At 42.3% G+C, this 12,505-nt stretch overlaps 1 protein-coding gene across 5 annotated transcripts in view; it reads left to right on the plus strand.

Annotated features, from left to right (window-relative positions):
- The window catches only part of LOC135378196 (eukaryotic translation initiation factor 4E-binding protein Mextli-like), a 55,459-nt gene that overhangs the window by 40,412 nt on the left and 2,542 nt on the right, over nt 1-12,505 (plus strand). For all 5 annotated transcript variants that reach the window (XM_064611136.1, XM_064611140.1, XM_064611139.1 and 2 more), the window contains 4 exons: nt 461-566; nt 1,377-1,452; nt 3,067-3,158; nt 6,652-6,855. In XM_064611136.1, the coding sequence (XP_064467206.1) occupies nt 461-566; nt 1,377-1,452; nt 3,067-3,158; nt 6,652-6,855 (478 nt within the window). The remainder of the gene's footprint in view (nt 1-460; nt 567-1,376; nt 1,453-3,066; nt 3,159-6,651; nt 6,856-12,505) is intronic.

Below are 12,505 nucleotides of genomic sequence, written 5' to 3' on the forward strand. Positions count from 1 at the left end.
TGAGGAGCGCTCTGCAAGCATGTGATTTTTTTCTGCTTAGAGTGTTGTGTAATATGGTTATTTATTGTGTGTCGCCAGGTACACTAAGGGATCTGTTAGTAGGAGGTGGATGGGGTGGGGGATGACACAAAGAGCTCCCACACCGGGTGACGCGTACCCTAGTGACGTCACTGGGTGGCGAGCTTCCCAGTCAAACAAATCATAATGATAATTGATTTTTATGGTACTGTCCAACAATTTGTTTGTTTTTTTCTTTTATCAACGCTTGTAAATCTTCAAGAAGTGTTTCTGTACTTAATTACTTTGTGCAAGGTGTGCACATTAAACTCAATCTGTCTCTCACTGTGTTCTAATTGTTAGTTGTTAGTCCTATTTCTCTGCATTTTGATATGACAAGTTATGTGAGTATCCCTCGACTTCAACCCTAAACAGAGCAGATATGTTCAATTTGTTTTTTCAGGAATAATCAAGCCATGCAGCAGTGGAATGGACCTCTCAGCAGTCCTACTAGTTCTTCTAGCGATGATGAAACCTTTCGTGATGAGCATGATGGCTTCAGTTCGGGAGTAAGTGAATATGATTTCATCATGAATCTATCACAGCAAAGGATTGGAAATGAATCCAAAGCGAAAACTGCTATAAAGTGTTTATTTTTCCATGAACCAAACGGAATGCTTGCTTTAATAAGCCAGTGTTGCAGTATGTCCACTTCGAAGCATAACCAGAGTCAGTCATTCCACTATGTTGTGGAATGGCTGGCTGAATCTTATTTTGAGACAAATTGAAGGCTTTTACAAACTACTCCAGAAACTGAATTTTGCATAGTTAAGGGAAGAGCTTCACGACAAGAGCTGCCAATATTTTGAACAGAGACTGTTCTTCTGGGCACTGTAAGGGAAACTCACATAAGTGAGACTACAGAGAGATAATAAGAAAAGGAGACAAACGAAAGAGAATAGAAGAAAATAACGGCAGTGTTGAGCCAAGGACGAGAAGCAGAGCAGCCACGTGGATACCTTGATTTCATCCTTACGCACAAGGAGATTACGGTTACCTCATCCATATGTTTTATCAGTAATCATCCTCATCTTACATAGATTCTTAGAACATAGCACTCAACATTACATCACTGAAGAGCAGTATATTGAATGTCGAGAGGCTGTCTGGTAGCTACATTCGGAGCAGCTCACTAGTTCACTAGTTCATTCCAGTGCCGTTTGGAGAGTTGGAGAATATGCCCATTCTGGAAATGCGTATCGTGAAATACACTCACGTACAAGATATCACACTGGTCATAGCAATATATCATTCTTGTGAAGCTCATGTGCATGTGTTTTCAACTAAACTGTGTTCAATTTAAGCCATTCATATTACAGCGTAGAAATATGGCTGCAGCTCCTAAGCCACTGATGAAGTCAAACAGCATTGCCAAGAACCTTCCAGTCCAACTTGGTAAGATTTCACATTTGGCAGATTCTCAGAGGCATAGTCCTCAAATCTTCCTTGTGGGGATTGTGGTTGTAGCACATGATTACAAGTCTCTCAAGGACGTGATTTTCATAAATTTCCTGATAATCGGGCTTCGGCGCAATTAGAACTGTGTGAAATATTGCCAGCCATGATTGAAAAGTACAGGCATTCAAATTACCAACAAATTTCAGACATTTTTATAAGTGCGTCTGATTATCATACATTAAACTGCCATAGACTTAATTTTGAGTTGTGAAGAAAACAGAGCAAAACAGTGCTATTGCTGATACCAGTACTATTGCTGTTCATGCTAGGGCTACATTGAGCCACCATGGCCTTTCTATTGGTTCCTGATCGTGTGAACCACCACACACAATTTGCGTGCATGTAGCCACCTCTCTTTTCTCATCTCTCTCCGGCTTTCATGAAGAGAGAAGAGAAACAATTATCAAACTTGTCTTATTTAAGTACACTGCGCATGGTACTGCGCATGTACAGACAGGCAGACGAACTGAGGCGAGCCCAATCTAGGGACAAACACAACACATAGAGCAGATATGTTTGAGATAGGTAGTGGTGCTTCATGCAGCACGTTTACTGGAAGTTTGGTTTTTGGAAGGGGTTTCCTCTCTTTGATATGGTCAGTGTAGGCATTGGCGAACCACACCAAACCATGAGTCTTCCAGCTTTACTATCAAAGGTTGCGAATAATGTAGTGCACTTTTTAAGTCGCGCAGTGAACACTAGGCTTAAACATGTGTGAATTTGACCATGTTAATACCAGGTGTGTTACTGGTACAGCATTGATTTTTTTTGCATCTGACTTAAATCTGAATTACTCAAAACAGAGAGCAACCACACTGCATGTTGTGGAATAAGCAAAGGGGAAAAAAAAGCCAACATTTGCTAAAGTTGGAGTGTGTTTGAGGAACACTCTGATATTCCTAATGACAGAACTTTCCCTGTACTGTGCGGCACTGCTCACATAACAAACACTCAGAACACTTCAGCACTTAAAAACAACAACAACAAACACTTGCTGAAGTGGCAGTGACCTAGAATGTATCTTTGGAATAGTGGACTGAATATTTGCTGTGTTTGATTGGTGCATCGAAGTGGTGAGGATAAAACTGCGTACGGCCGACAACAGTGGAACACTGAAGCTATTTGTGCCTGAATCTGTGTTGCATAATCTATTGGACAAATACTTTTTTGCATGGGCCAAAAACCCAAGCTTTTGTGTAGTCCTAGATGATACGACGTGAGAAAACCATCAAATGCAGAGTTGTTGAATGAGCCTTAAGTCTGTGTTAGAGGTGTCTTTACATAATACATTACCCTATCTCACACCAGCATTTAAAACATACAGTCAGCTCTGAGATACCATATCAAGTCAGCTCCTAAGTAAGCACCTATATGTGAATACGATATGTAAATACAGTACTTGACGTTTCTGGAAATGTGTGGTAATATTTTTGGCTCGAAAATGATATCCAGGTTATGGTGCTTCATACAGAATACAGCGTGGTATGATGTGTTATGCCTCCTGGACAAAAAAAAATGAAATGAACCGGACGACACATTATATTTTACCAGGCTCGTCAAATGGCCCATACTCTCTTGGATCACAGCAGATTGCAGGGAAAGTGCTGGAAACTTCGAGCAGACCGGCTGATGTGCCAGTTAAGGTGAGCTCACTGCTTGTGTTAACCTTCGGCATGTGCAGTTAGTATGGGTGTGCTGGTTCATGCCTTGAGGGGCACTTGAAGTGGTTATTGTCAAGTTTCTAACTAGGTAGAGGACGCTTCCATTTTGTGTGGTGAAGAGGAAGTATGCAAGGGTATGAAGAGGGGGTAGGCTTCCTCTTGGAAGCAACATGTGATCAAATGAGTAGTTAGAGGAGCAATGAGGTGACATTTAACATGACTCAGAACCTTGTCCATCAGGAGTTGCCATACAAAATATTTTCACTGTGCGGCGTGCTGTCACTGCACAATCAGGTTTACAAAAGCAGTTTGGAGAAAGCAGCCACAGCCGGCCGACCAACGCAGTCCCCTCGTGCGAAAATTCCCTGTGCTTTTCTTCTTCGTTTCTTTCTTCTCAGCTCACACGTTGGTCATACCCGCGCGCGCCGTGCCAGTCTACATCACGAGTCGCATGTCAGGGGACCACACTACATCACGACGTTCCCTCACTCTCCGATGTGCTCTTTCCAATAATGGGGGGATCTTTTAAATGTGCGGTGCAGAGGCCTCACACGCGTACTGCAGGTCACCTGTGCCCATCATTGTTTCGCAGGAGCTCATTTTTATTCGTTGCAGAGCACTCCACAGCCAAAAACAAAATGGGGTCATCTGAGTGCTCCTTTAAGCCTGACAGAAGATGGTGAAAGGAGGAGTGACAATTTTTTTGTCTTTCCCTTAGTGTTTCAGTAAAAAGTGACAATAATATTTATTTATTATGTTTATTTTGATACCCTCAGGGCATATGCATTACAGAGGGGAGTGGGTGACATACAGAATATGCATTACAAAACTGCAAACATGCACAATAGTATATAACTACTGAATTGAAACATAGAGGTCGTTCAAAACATATGATTACAAAGAGCTCGTTTAAATAAATCAGTTGAAGGGATTGATGTCAAGTTTCCGGGAAGGTGGTTCCAGTCGCGAGATGTGCGTGGAAAGAACGAATCACTGAGTGCTTTGGTGGAACAAAAAAGGACTCCTACTTTTTGACGATGGGAGGTACGATGAGAGATGTAAGCAGGCGGGATTACAAAACATTCTTTCAGGTAATAATTACGACAATATATTTCGTGAAAAAGGCATAAACGTGAGATTTTACGGCGTACTACGAGGTCAGGTAATTGAAGGTTAGCTTTCATAGACGATAGACTATTCACTGGTAATTTCCGAAAATAAACCGAACTGCTCTGCGCTGAACTGACTCGAGAGCATCGATAAGCACACTGTGACCCGAGTCCCAGACCGAAGCCGCATACTCTAGCTTCGGACGAACAATAGACTTATAAAGCGTTAGTTTAATATCGTGGAAGGCTTTTGCGTAATAGGAAAAAAATTCTTGGCACTATGTTTTTTTGTTTAATTTTGCTCTTTGTGTTGTCATTTTTGTCCTTGTCCCACTAGTTTTGAGGATGATGAATCCCATCAAACCAGAGACGTCCCCTGAACATCCATGTCGTATCCTGACTCGGAGGTTCGAACGTCCCAGGGAATACGCCACAAATCCCATAGACATCATCCGTACGTCCAGGGGACAAAAAAATCTTCCCCTGTTGCACATTCCACGAACATCCCACAAACGAACAGTAGACGTCCGTGGGATATTGACAGCTTTGAGATTGAGACGACGCATGGATGTTTATTGGGAGCTTGAAGTTGCTTTTATCATCTTCAAATCGTATTTTGAAACATTTTGCGAGAGTTGTGTGTGTGTGTGTAGGGGGCTGGGGTCGGCACCATTCACGGACCCGTAACTATAGAGGGTGGCCACAACATAACTATTTCATTCCCTGTTGCCCCACTGTACCCGTTTCTGGTAATTCCCATAACGGACACAGAGCACGGTGGTTTAAATAAAGCAAACAGAGAAATGGAAAAGCTCACAGTCCAAAAAGCTTCAAAAGGTACTAGCATTCCCTTTCCAAGAGAAAACAAATACTACAGTAGAATCTCGATGATACGATCACGGATTATACGAATTTCGGGATGATGCGAATTCTTTTCCGGTCCCGGCCGGAATGCCTATTCTTCCCATGTATTAGAGTTCGGATGATACGAACGCGTTATCTTGCCTTTACGGATGATATGAATGAGCCGAGGATGCGACAGGGGTCGTTCCCCCGTGACGCGAGAGCGTGCGAGTGATGCTGCTGCGTCTTTCGAAAAGGGAGGGCGATCCTCACCACGAACTCCCTTACATCATGAAGCGCAATGCAAGCAATGACTTTCCTTTTGGTGGTGGAGATAAGTTCAAGGGATTGAAGGGCCCGGAACCTTATCACTTTATCTCTGGCGAAAAACAGCGACCAGAACCCCAGAACACGTGGAGGGAACATACCAGGACAACTTGTGGCAACATTACGCGTCACCATTCCGCAAGTCGGCTTCACCTAACGCCTGCTTGCTTTAGGAGAAGCTCGCTTTAGACCACTGTCGTGCGACTCGCGGGTGAAAAGCACGTGCTACATCTTTTGAATCATCTCGCGTATTTGGGCAGCATTGGCCAAAAACGGAGACACAAAAGCGTTACAACTGACCTCTTTCATTGACAGTAACGGAAAATGAACAGTCACTGTCTATTTTCTTGCCTCAATTCTTATTTTGGTTTAATTCGTTTGATACGAATTTCGGATGATAAGAATTTTTTCCGTGACTCCGTGAGATTCGTATCATCGAGATTCTACTGTATATTGCTTGTCGCGCGAACTTCCGCGAATTCGAGGGTACTCCTCGCATCTGAAACAAAACGGATGGTGAGCTGTCTAAGTATAATCCGATTATGCACAAAAACAACAGTCAAGTGACGAGTTGCGTGGTGTATTAACTCTGCAACAAGGTAACGCCTGTGTTTCTTACTGCTCTTGGTCTGAGACACTCAGTAGGTTCATCGAAAGTCAAATTTGAGAGTGCCACAGAATTCCGCATCTGTGCGGAAACGTCATTCAGCCCCTGTTTGTACGTACTTTTTGGTTTGTGATACGATCACCTCAGAATATCCAAATCTCGATGTACCCAAGATATTCTCTGTGGGATGCACAGGGGATATACAGAATTGGATATCCCCAACAACTAAAATATTTTGAGGAGACAGACTGGACCCAGTCCATGTGATGTCCATGGAACATAGCTACAGTTGTGACATCTGCGACATAAGTTTGGATCCAGTCACGAATATCCATGGGACGTACATAGGATGTCTCGACGTCTTGGACGTCTGCGACACATTTTGGACGTCTCCAGGATATTCGTGGTTTACTGGAATATGGTTATATGGCCAACACTATAGGCTTAGTTGCTTATGCGCCATGAACACTCCCTGCCTAAGGGATAGCTATAAAGCTACATGTCTCAGTCCTGAGATCACATGCTCAATGTTTTCAAAGTTGGATGTGTGTTTGTTTTGTCATGCATTTGTAACTTCTCAAACCCGTAGAATCAGCTGCCAAAACAAGTGAGTAGCATCCCTGCAGCACAGCCCTGTACTGAGGTCCCAGAGAAACTGCCCCAGGGTAATTCTAAGCTTAGGAGCTACTCGAGAGACTTTCTCCTGGCCTGTGCACGGTCGCGCCTCTCAAATCTGTTGCCTCCTGACTTTCCTACCCTGGATCCAGAGGTGGCAAATATAATCGTTCGAAAGGTGAGATTCAATTGATAGGTTTACACGCTTGCTCTGCATGAACTGCACCTGGTTGGAAGTTGTCTGTATGCCATTTTATGAGTTTTTTTTTAGCAGAAGCCATAATGCCTGCGAGATGAGATCAGGGCCGAGCATTAAAGGAAAATGTTTTTTAATGTGTTGCAACATTCTATCACTATATAGTGCTTACACACCAGAAAGGGCGTAGCACATCTGACAAAGCTCATGGAAGGCGTTTGATCTGCGTGTGCACTTCCACTTTTCTTGCAGCTCATGTTATAATTAAGGAGTGTATATGTGTCACGATGTATCACGACGTCATAAAACCGACATTATAGTTAATGCTTTGATGTTGCGTAGCCGTCACAACATAGTAGAGTTACTGCATTCGAAAGAGTGTCAAGGGCCTTTACCACCACCTCTCTCAATGCATTCGATTATTTCACCTGTTCAGGATAAGGGAAACACTGCATTATTCTCTGTAGGGTGTTTCACGAAATTTTATTTTTATATCTTGCTGTTGGAGGAACTTTTGCCACGACTTCGGAGCATTTTTATAAATCAAGGAACACCATCAAGCGCTTTTAAGCCATTAATGATTCCCATCACTGTATGGAACAGAGAGAACTGACAGGCTATTCTTACTAATAAAATGCACATTTGTGATCGTTCACCTTGCAAGTTGTGCCTCGCATATTTTCTTCTGTATTGAATTTTCTGAATTGAACTCCAAAACTTGTTAAGTCAACCTCATGTGTTTGTGCCATAAACCGGAAGTGCATGCTGGATTTACCCCATTCCATTGCAGAATATATCTACTGCTATTGACAGAATGGTGTAAATGCAGGCTAGCTGGTGGATAAATTCCATGATAAGGCAAGCCTGAGCGATGGGCAAGACACGTAAACAAACACAAACACGAAGGCTCAAACCAGCAAAACGTTTCAAACGTTCAAACGTTAAAAATTCAAACGTTCAAACGTTTCAAACGTTTTGCTGGTTTGAGCCTTCGTGTTTGTGTTTGTTTACGTGTCTTGCCCATCGCTCAGGCTTGCCTTATCATGATATCTACTGCTACAATGGTTCTAGTGAAAACGAAAGAAAAATTGTGAAAATGTTGTTTTGAGGCGCGAATTGCTGGTTGTGTCCAGACCTCGAAACGAAGTTATGCGAGAAGGCCATGTACCTGCCCTTTCATTTTCCCTTCTGCAAGCTTCTGCTGATAGTGGCAGCATGGTCGCAACCCAAAGTTATCTGAAGGAAAGGCAAGAAGGAAACAGGAAAGGGCGGGTGAGTTTTTTTCTTCCGCTGCATCTTGCGTTAACTTGACAGAGAACTGGTCTCGGACGACAATTTGTGCGCCTCGAAACCACGGTTTCCGCAATTTTTTTCTGCTATTGCCATTTTGATTGTAAATGTCTTTTGCAATAGAATGGGGTAAATTCGACATGCACTTTCTGTTAAAAAAAGAAATGGGTTCACTTGGCGAATATCAAAGTACAACTGAGAAAATTCAATTTCTCATGAATTAAAATTGATAAAAAAGCTCCGAAGTCGTGGAAAAAGCTCCCCCCAAGATAAACAGCATTAACTGTATAATTTTCTGACACCATAGATTTTTAATTGAAATTTCATGATGTGTTCCGTGAGATACCTCGTATATAGTCATTAGTTGTAACGACAATGCACATCGCATCTAGTGAAAAGGGAACAGTAATTGCATGTGGAGAACCTTGATCGTGTTTGAAAACAGGATGCTGGTACCTACTTGTGCACCTTTTGCTACACCCTAAAATGGTAACTGGCTGTAACATGCCTGTCATTCACACGGAACAAGGCATAAACCTGATTGAAAATTATATGTTAACAATACAGAAGAAAATATGTGAGGCACATGTTGCAAGGTGAACGATCACAAACGTGCATTTTATTAGGAAGAATAGCCTGTCAGTTGTCTCTGTTCCATACAGTGATGGGAATCATTAATGGCTGCCTGTTGACTGCTGTAAAAGCTCAGTGCACAAAATTTATTTTATTTTATTGAGGATTTACTATTATTTCTTGCTTCACCTCTGCTGCCACAAGAAAGAACAAAACTAAACACGAGATTTCGTCTACATCAACAGTATGGGAGGTCTAGCATGGAAAAGCAGAAGTAATGGGCAATGTGGTGTGCAATTTACATACCTGCCAACCCTCCCGTATTCAGACCGGTTTGTACAATTGTACGATTGAGAAGCATATCTCCTGGGAATGCAGTTTTCCCCTCTATATCTCAAACTCTGCTTTTTCTCTGGCCAGAGAGACGTAAATGTCAATCCAATACCACCCGATTGCCATCAGCGTCGCTGCCTCTTTCTGGAACCTCTATGCTCCGGAGTTCAAGGGTTCTGGTCATGGTTCTAGTTCTAGCACTTCTAGAAGTTCTTCATATTTTGGGACGGCAAAGGTGCCTTTGCACTGTTTCTGCCTTGCATATTGCACAGTGTAAGCGAAACAAGTATCTACACGTGTTTCTGAAGCAATACACAGATGGGACGCGTGAACGCGTCCAGGAAAGGCACCATGTGTTCTGCACAGTTTACGGCTGCGACATCAACATTCCGCGTGGAGGGTGGGCTGACAGTGTTACCCATGTTACATCGAGGAAGCACAAGCACCACCTTAAATGCCAAGACAAACAGTGCTAGTAAGCTCGGTCTTTCTGAAAGCAAGACAAGGACTACGATGTTATCCACACAGGCCCTCGTCCTCTGTGTTCCCAACTCCCGACGATGCAAAGTGTACTGCTTTGCAGCATCGGGAGTTGGAAACACGGAGGAGGATTGTGCTTTGAACTAAGTCTACAGGAATTGTCGGTGAAATGGGAACTGCACACAAGAGCTCATAATACGCACGCTGAACACACTGAACTGACCACAGTGATCTGCAACTGTAACTGATTGTTCTGATGTATTATGCAAACTACTTTTTAATGACTCGTTAACTAACTTGTTAAGGAACTATTATGTTTAAGCTCTCCTGGGAAGTCCAGGTGGGCTTTTGAATTTCAGACACATTACTGAGGTAGTGCTAAACGAGTAGCGTTGAATGTGAGGGCAGCTCAGCATCGCGAAGAGAACAGAGACAGTTTTGTTACTTCACGTTCGTTTGAGAAAGTGTCATAGCCTGACACGGCTTGACACAGCCTGACATAGCTGACACATAGCTTGTCACAGCTCGAGAACTAGATAGTTTCTCGGAGAGGGCAAAGTCTACAAAACTTGTGCTGCAAAACTTGTGCCTGATGTGCCTGCTTTTGTCAGGTGTGCTCCTGTGACATATGCAAATAAAAGCCTCCCAACACCGGCTGTCCCCCGCCGCCCGCCCGCTTTTGAAATTTCCCTAATTTGGATGTTCCCAAGTTGGCAGGTATGAATTTAGTATAAGAACGCAAAACTAACAAGTGGTGTAATACGAGAATTTCTGATGAAATTGTGTAGGAAGGCAAGGGTAGTGACATGATTCATCAGCGTAATTTAATTTTTGTGAGCATTTGGACAGTTGTAGCATGACACTCTAGAGGAATAATCAAAAATTTGAAACATAACAGTAAGCAGATGTATCCCTGTGTGCACTAAGGTACACGAAATGCATCTGCAGTTGCAAGTGCTGGCTGCTCAAGCCCTCTCAGATTCAGGAAAGTCTACAAAACTACCACTCTTGGAATATGCCAAGTAGCCTAGGGCCGTATCCTCAGCATGTCACTACATGGCTTTATAACCTACTGCTGTGCATGCTTGCAGGTGTATGCTTTGGAGCTACCTTCCTCTGACTAATGCTTACTATTCTGTGACTTTGTTGTGCACTGATGAAGTATTTGTCTGTAACGGTATGCTGAGCTGTACGGTCTGTACGGTATGTTCCTGGGCTTGCTACTTACAAAAGGTATCTTGTATCTTGATAACAACTACAGATAAACTTGTCCAAATGTTCTAAGCTACATCTGAGTTCATTTGAGCTGATACACAGCATAATAACCAGAGTGGGGCCAAAATGAAGTAAAACTACCCTTCTACCCTGGTTTTAGGAGCAGTGTACTAAGAAAAGGCAGAAACGATTTTAACAAAAACTACAACAGCTTGTTCACATACAGCTACATCAGTTAACAAACACCACACATATTTAAATGAAAATCATGTGCAGTACATAATAATTGCTGATAGAAGTAAAAAAACTTGTAAGGAATACTAGTTTCTACAGCAGATGGCTATTGCCATCCAAGCAGGTGAGATTAGATTCACGAAAAATGTTTCTTGAGGCTATCCTCAAATGCTTGAAGCTGACACAACACAATATGACGGCAAAGAATTCCACTCGTAGATGATACATACAACGAAAGAGTATTTAAATACATGGACACCTGGAATGAATAGTTTAATACATTGATCGTGATTTACCTCGTAAAGCGGTGTGAAGGGGCCAAAAGGCATAAGTCTCTGTTCATGCATTATACAAAGAATAATTATAAGTGTTATAGCAAATGAATTAGTACTACTGTAATTAATAAGAATTATAAGAAGAATACATTATCCGTTATACGAGGAATAAATAAATTTTAGGCACTCTATTTTACTTCGCTAGTGTAATTGTCCTGATTGTGTCAGGTCTTTCATCACATAATCAGTGCGTAATAGTAACATGCCCCCTAATATCTACAACAGCTTGAGGCATCACATGCATGGGCTTGGTAAAGCTGTCAAGCTGTCGTGCGAATAGTGGTGGAATCGGGGGAAAGAGGTGGTCGATAGACTCCACACACATACACACACAAAAAAAAAAGAAAGAAAGAAAACAAACACCTGCTGGGCTACACATTAGTTTTCCTTCTCTCCCCTCACCATTTACGCATTTCGACAATTGGACGCCCCACCCCAAAGGGCGAGTCTGGATCCCCACACGTGCGATATGTAAACTTACTAGTAAATACTTTTATAAAAGGTATTATTGAACTTGTTCACAATGCATTCAGGGATTGTGTGTCACATCACCCAATTCATTTATCTGGTAGGTACTGCCAGAATTTCTGTGAGCAATCAGTGAGGAAGTTGGTTCTTGTAAAACATTTGCGCTCGTGTCTTATTTTTTCTCTTAGCACACTTGTGAGAAAGCAGAGGCCCTATTCCCTATTCTCATAAAAAATAATCCAGATTACTTTACATGTCACAAGTTGTTGGACAGAGCAACCGCAACAGGCTTCGCCCATTTCGGAGGGCGTTTATCCCTAGAGCATGCACGGTGTGCAAAGCACCACGCCATATGTAATACAGTGGCACTATGTCCCGGATTGAAATATGTTGCAAGAAAAAAAAAGAGAGACTTAAGTTTGTGAAACAGCATGTTCATAGCTTATCTTGAACAAAATACATCGTCACATTTAAAATGACGTAACATGACTTCATCATGTAACCCAGTATTGTTCCAGCTTGATGTCAACCCACGTGCAATGCAAATAAGCGTGCAGTTTTTTTAAAAAATGCAGAAAATATTTTTTCGTTGAGGTTATTGTTACTCATCTTTAACTAGTGACGTATGGTTGTTGTGAATTTGGGGATATGATGAACTTCTCTGACTCTCGTGAGTCGTTTTGTCTGCGCTGTACGATACTTGC

The sequence above is a fragment of the Ornithodoros turicata genome, chromosome 1, assembly GCF_037126465.1.
Source record: "Ornithodoros turicata isolate Travis chromosome 1, ASM3712646v1, whole genome shotgun sequence".
NCBI lineage: Eukaryota > Metazoa > Arthropoda > Arachnida > Ixodida > Argasidae > Ornithodoros > Ornithodoros turicata.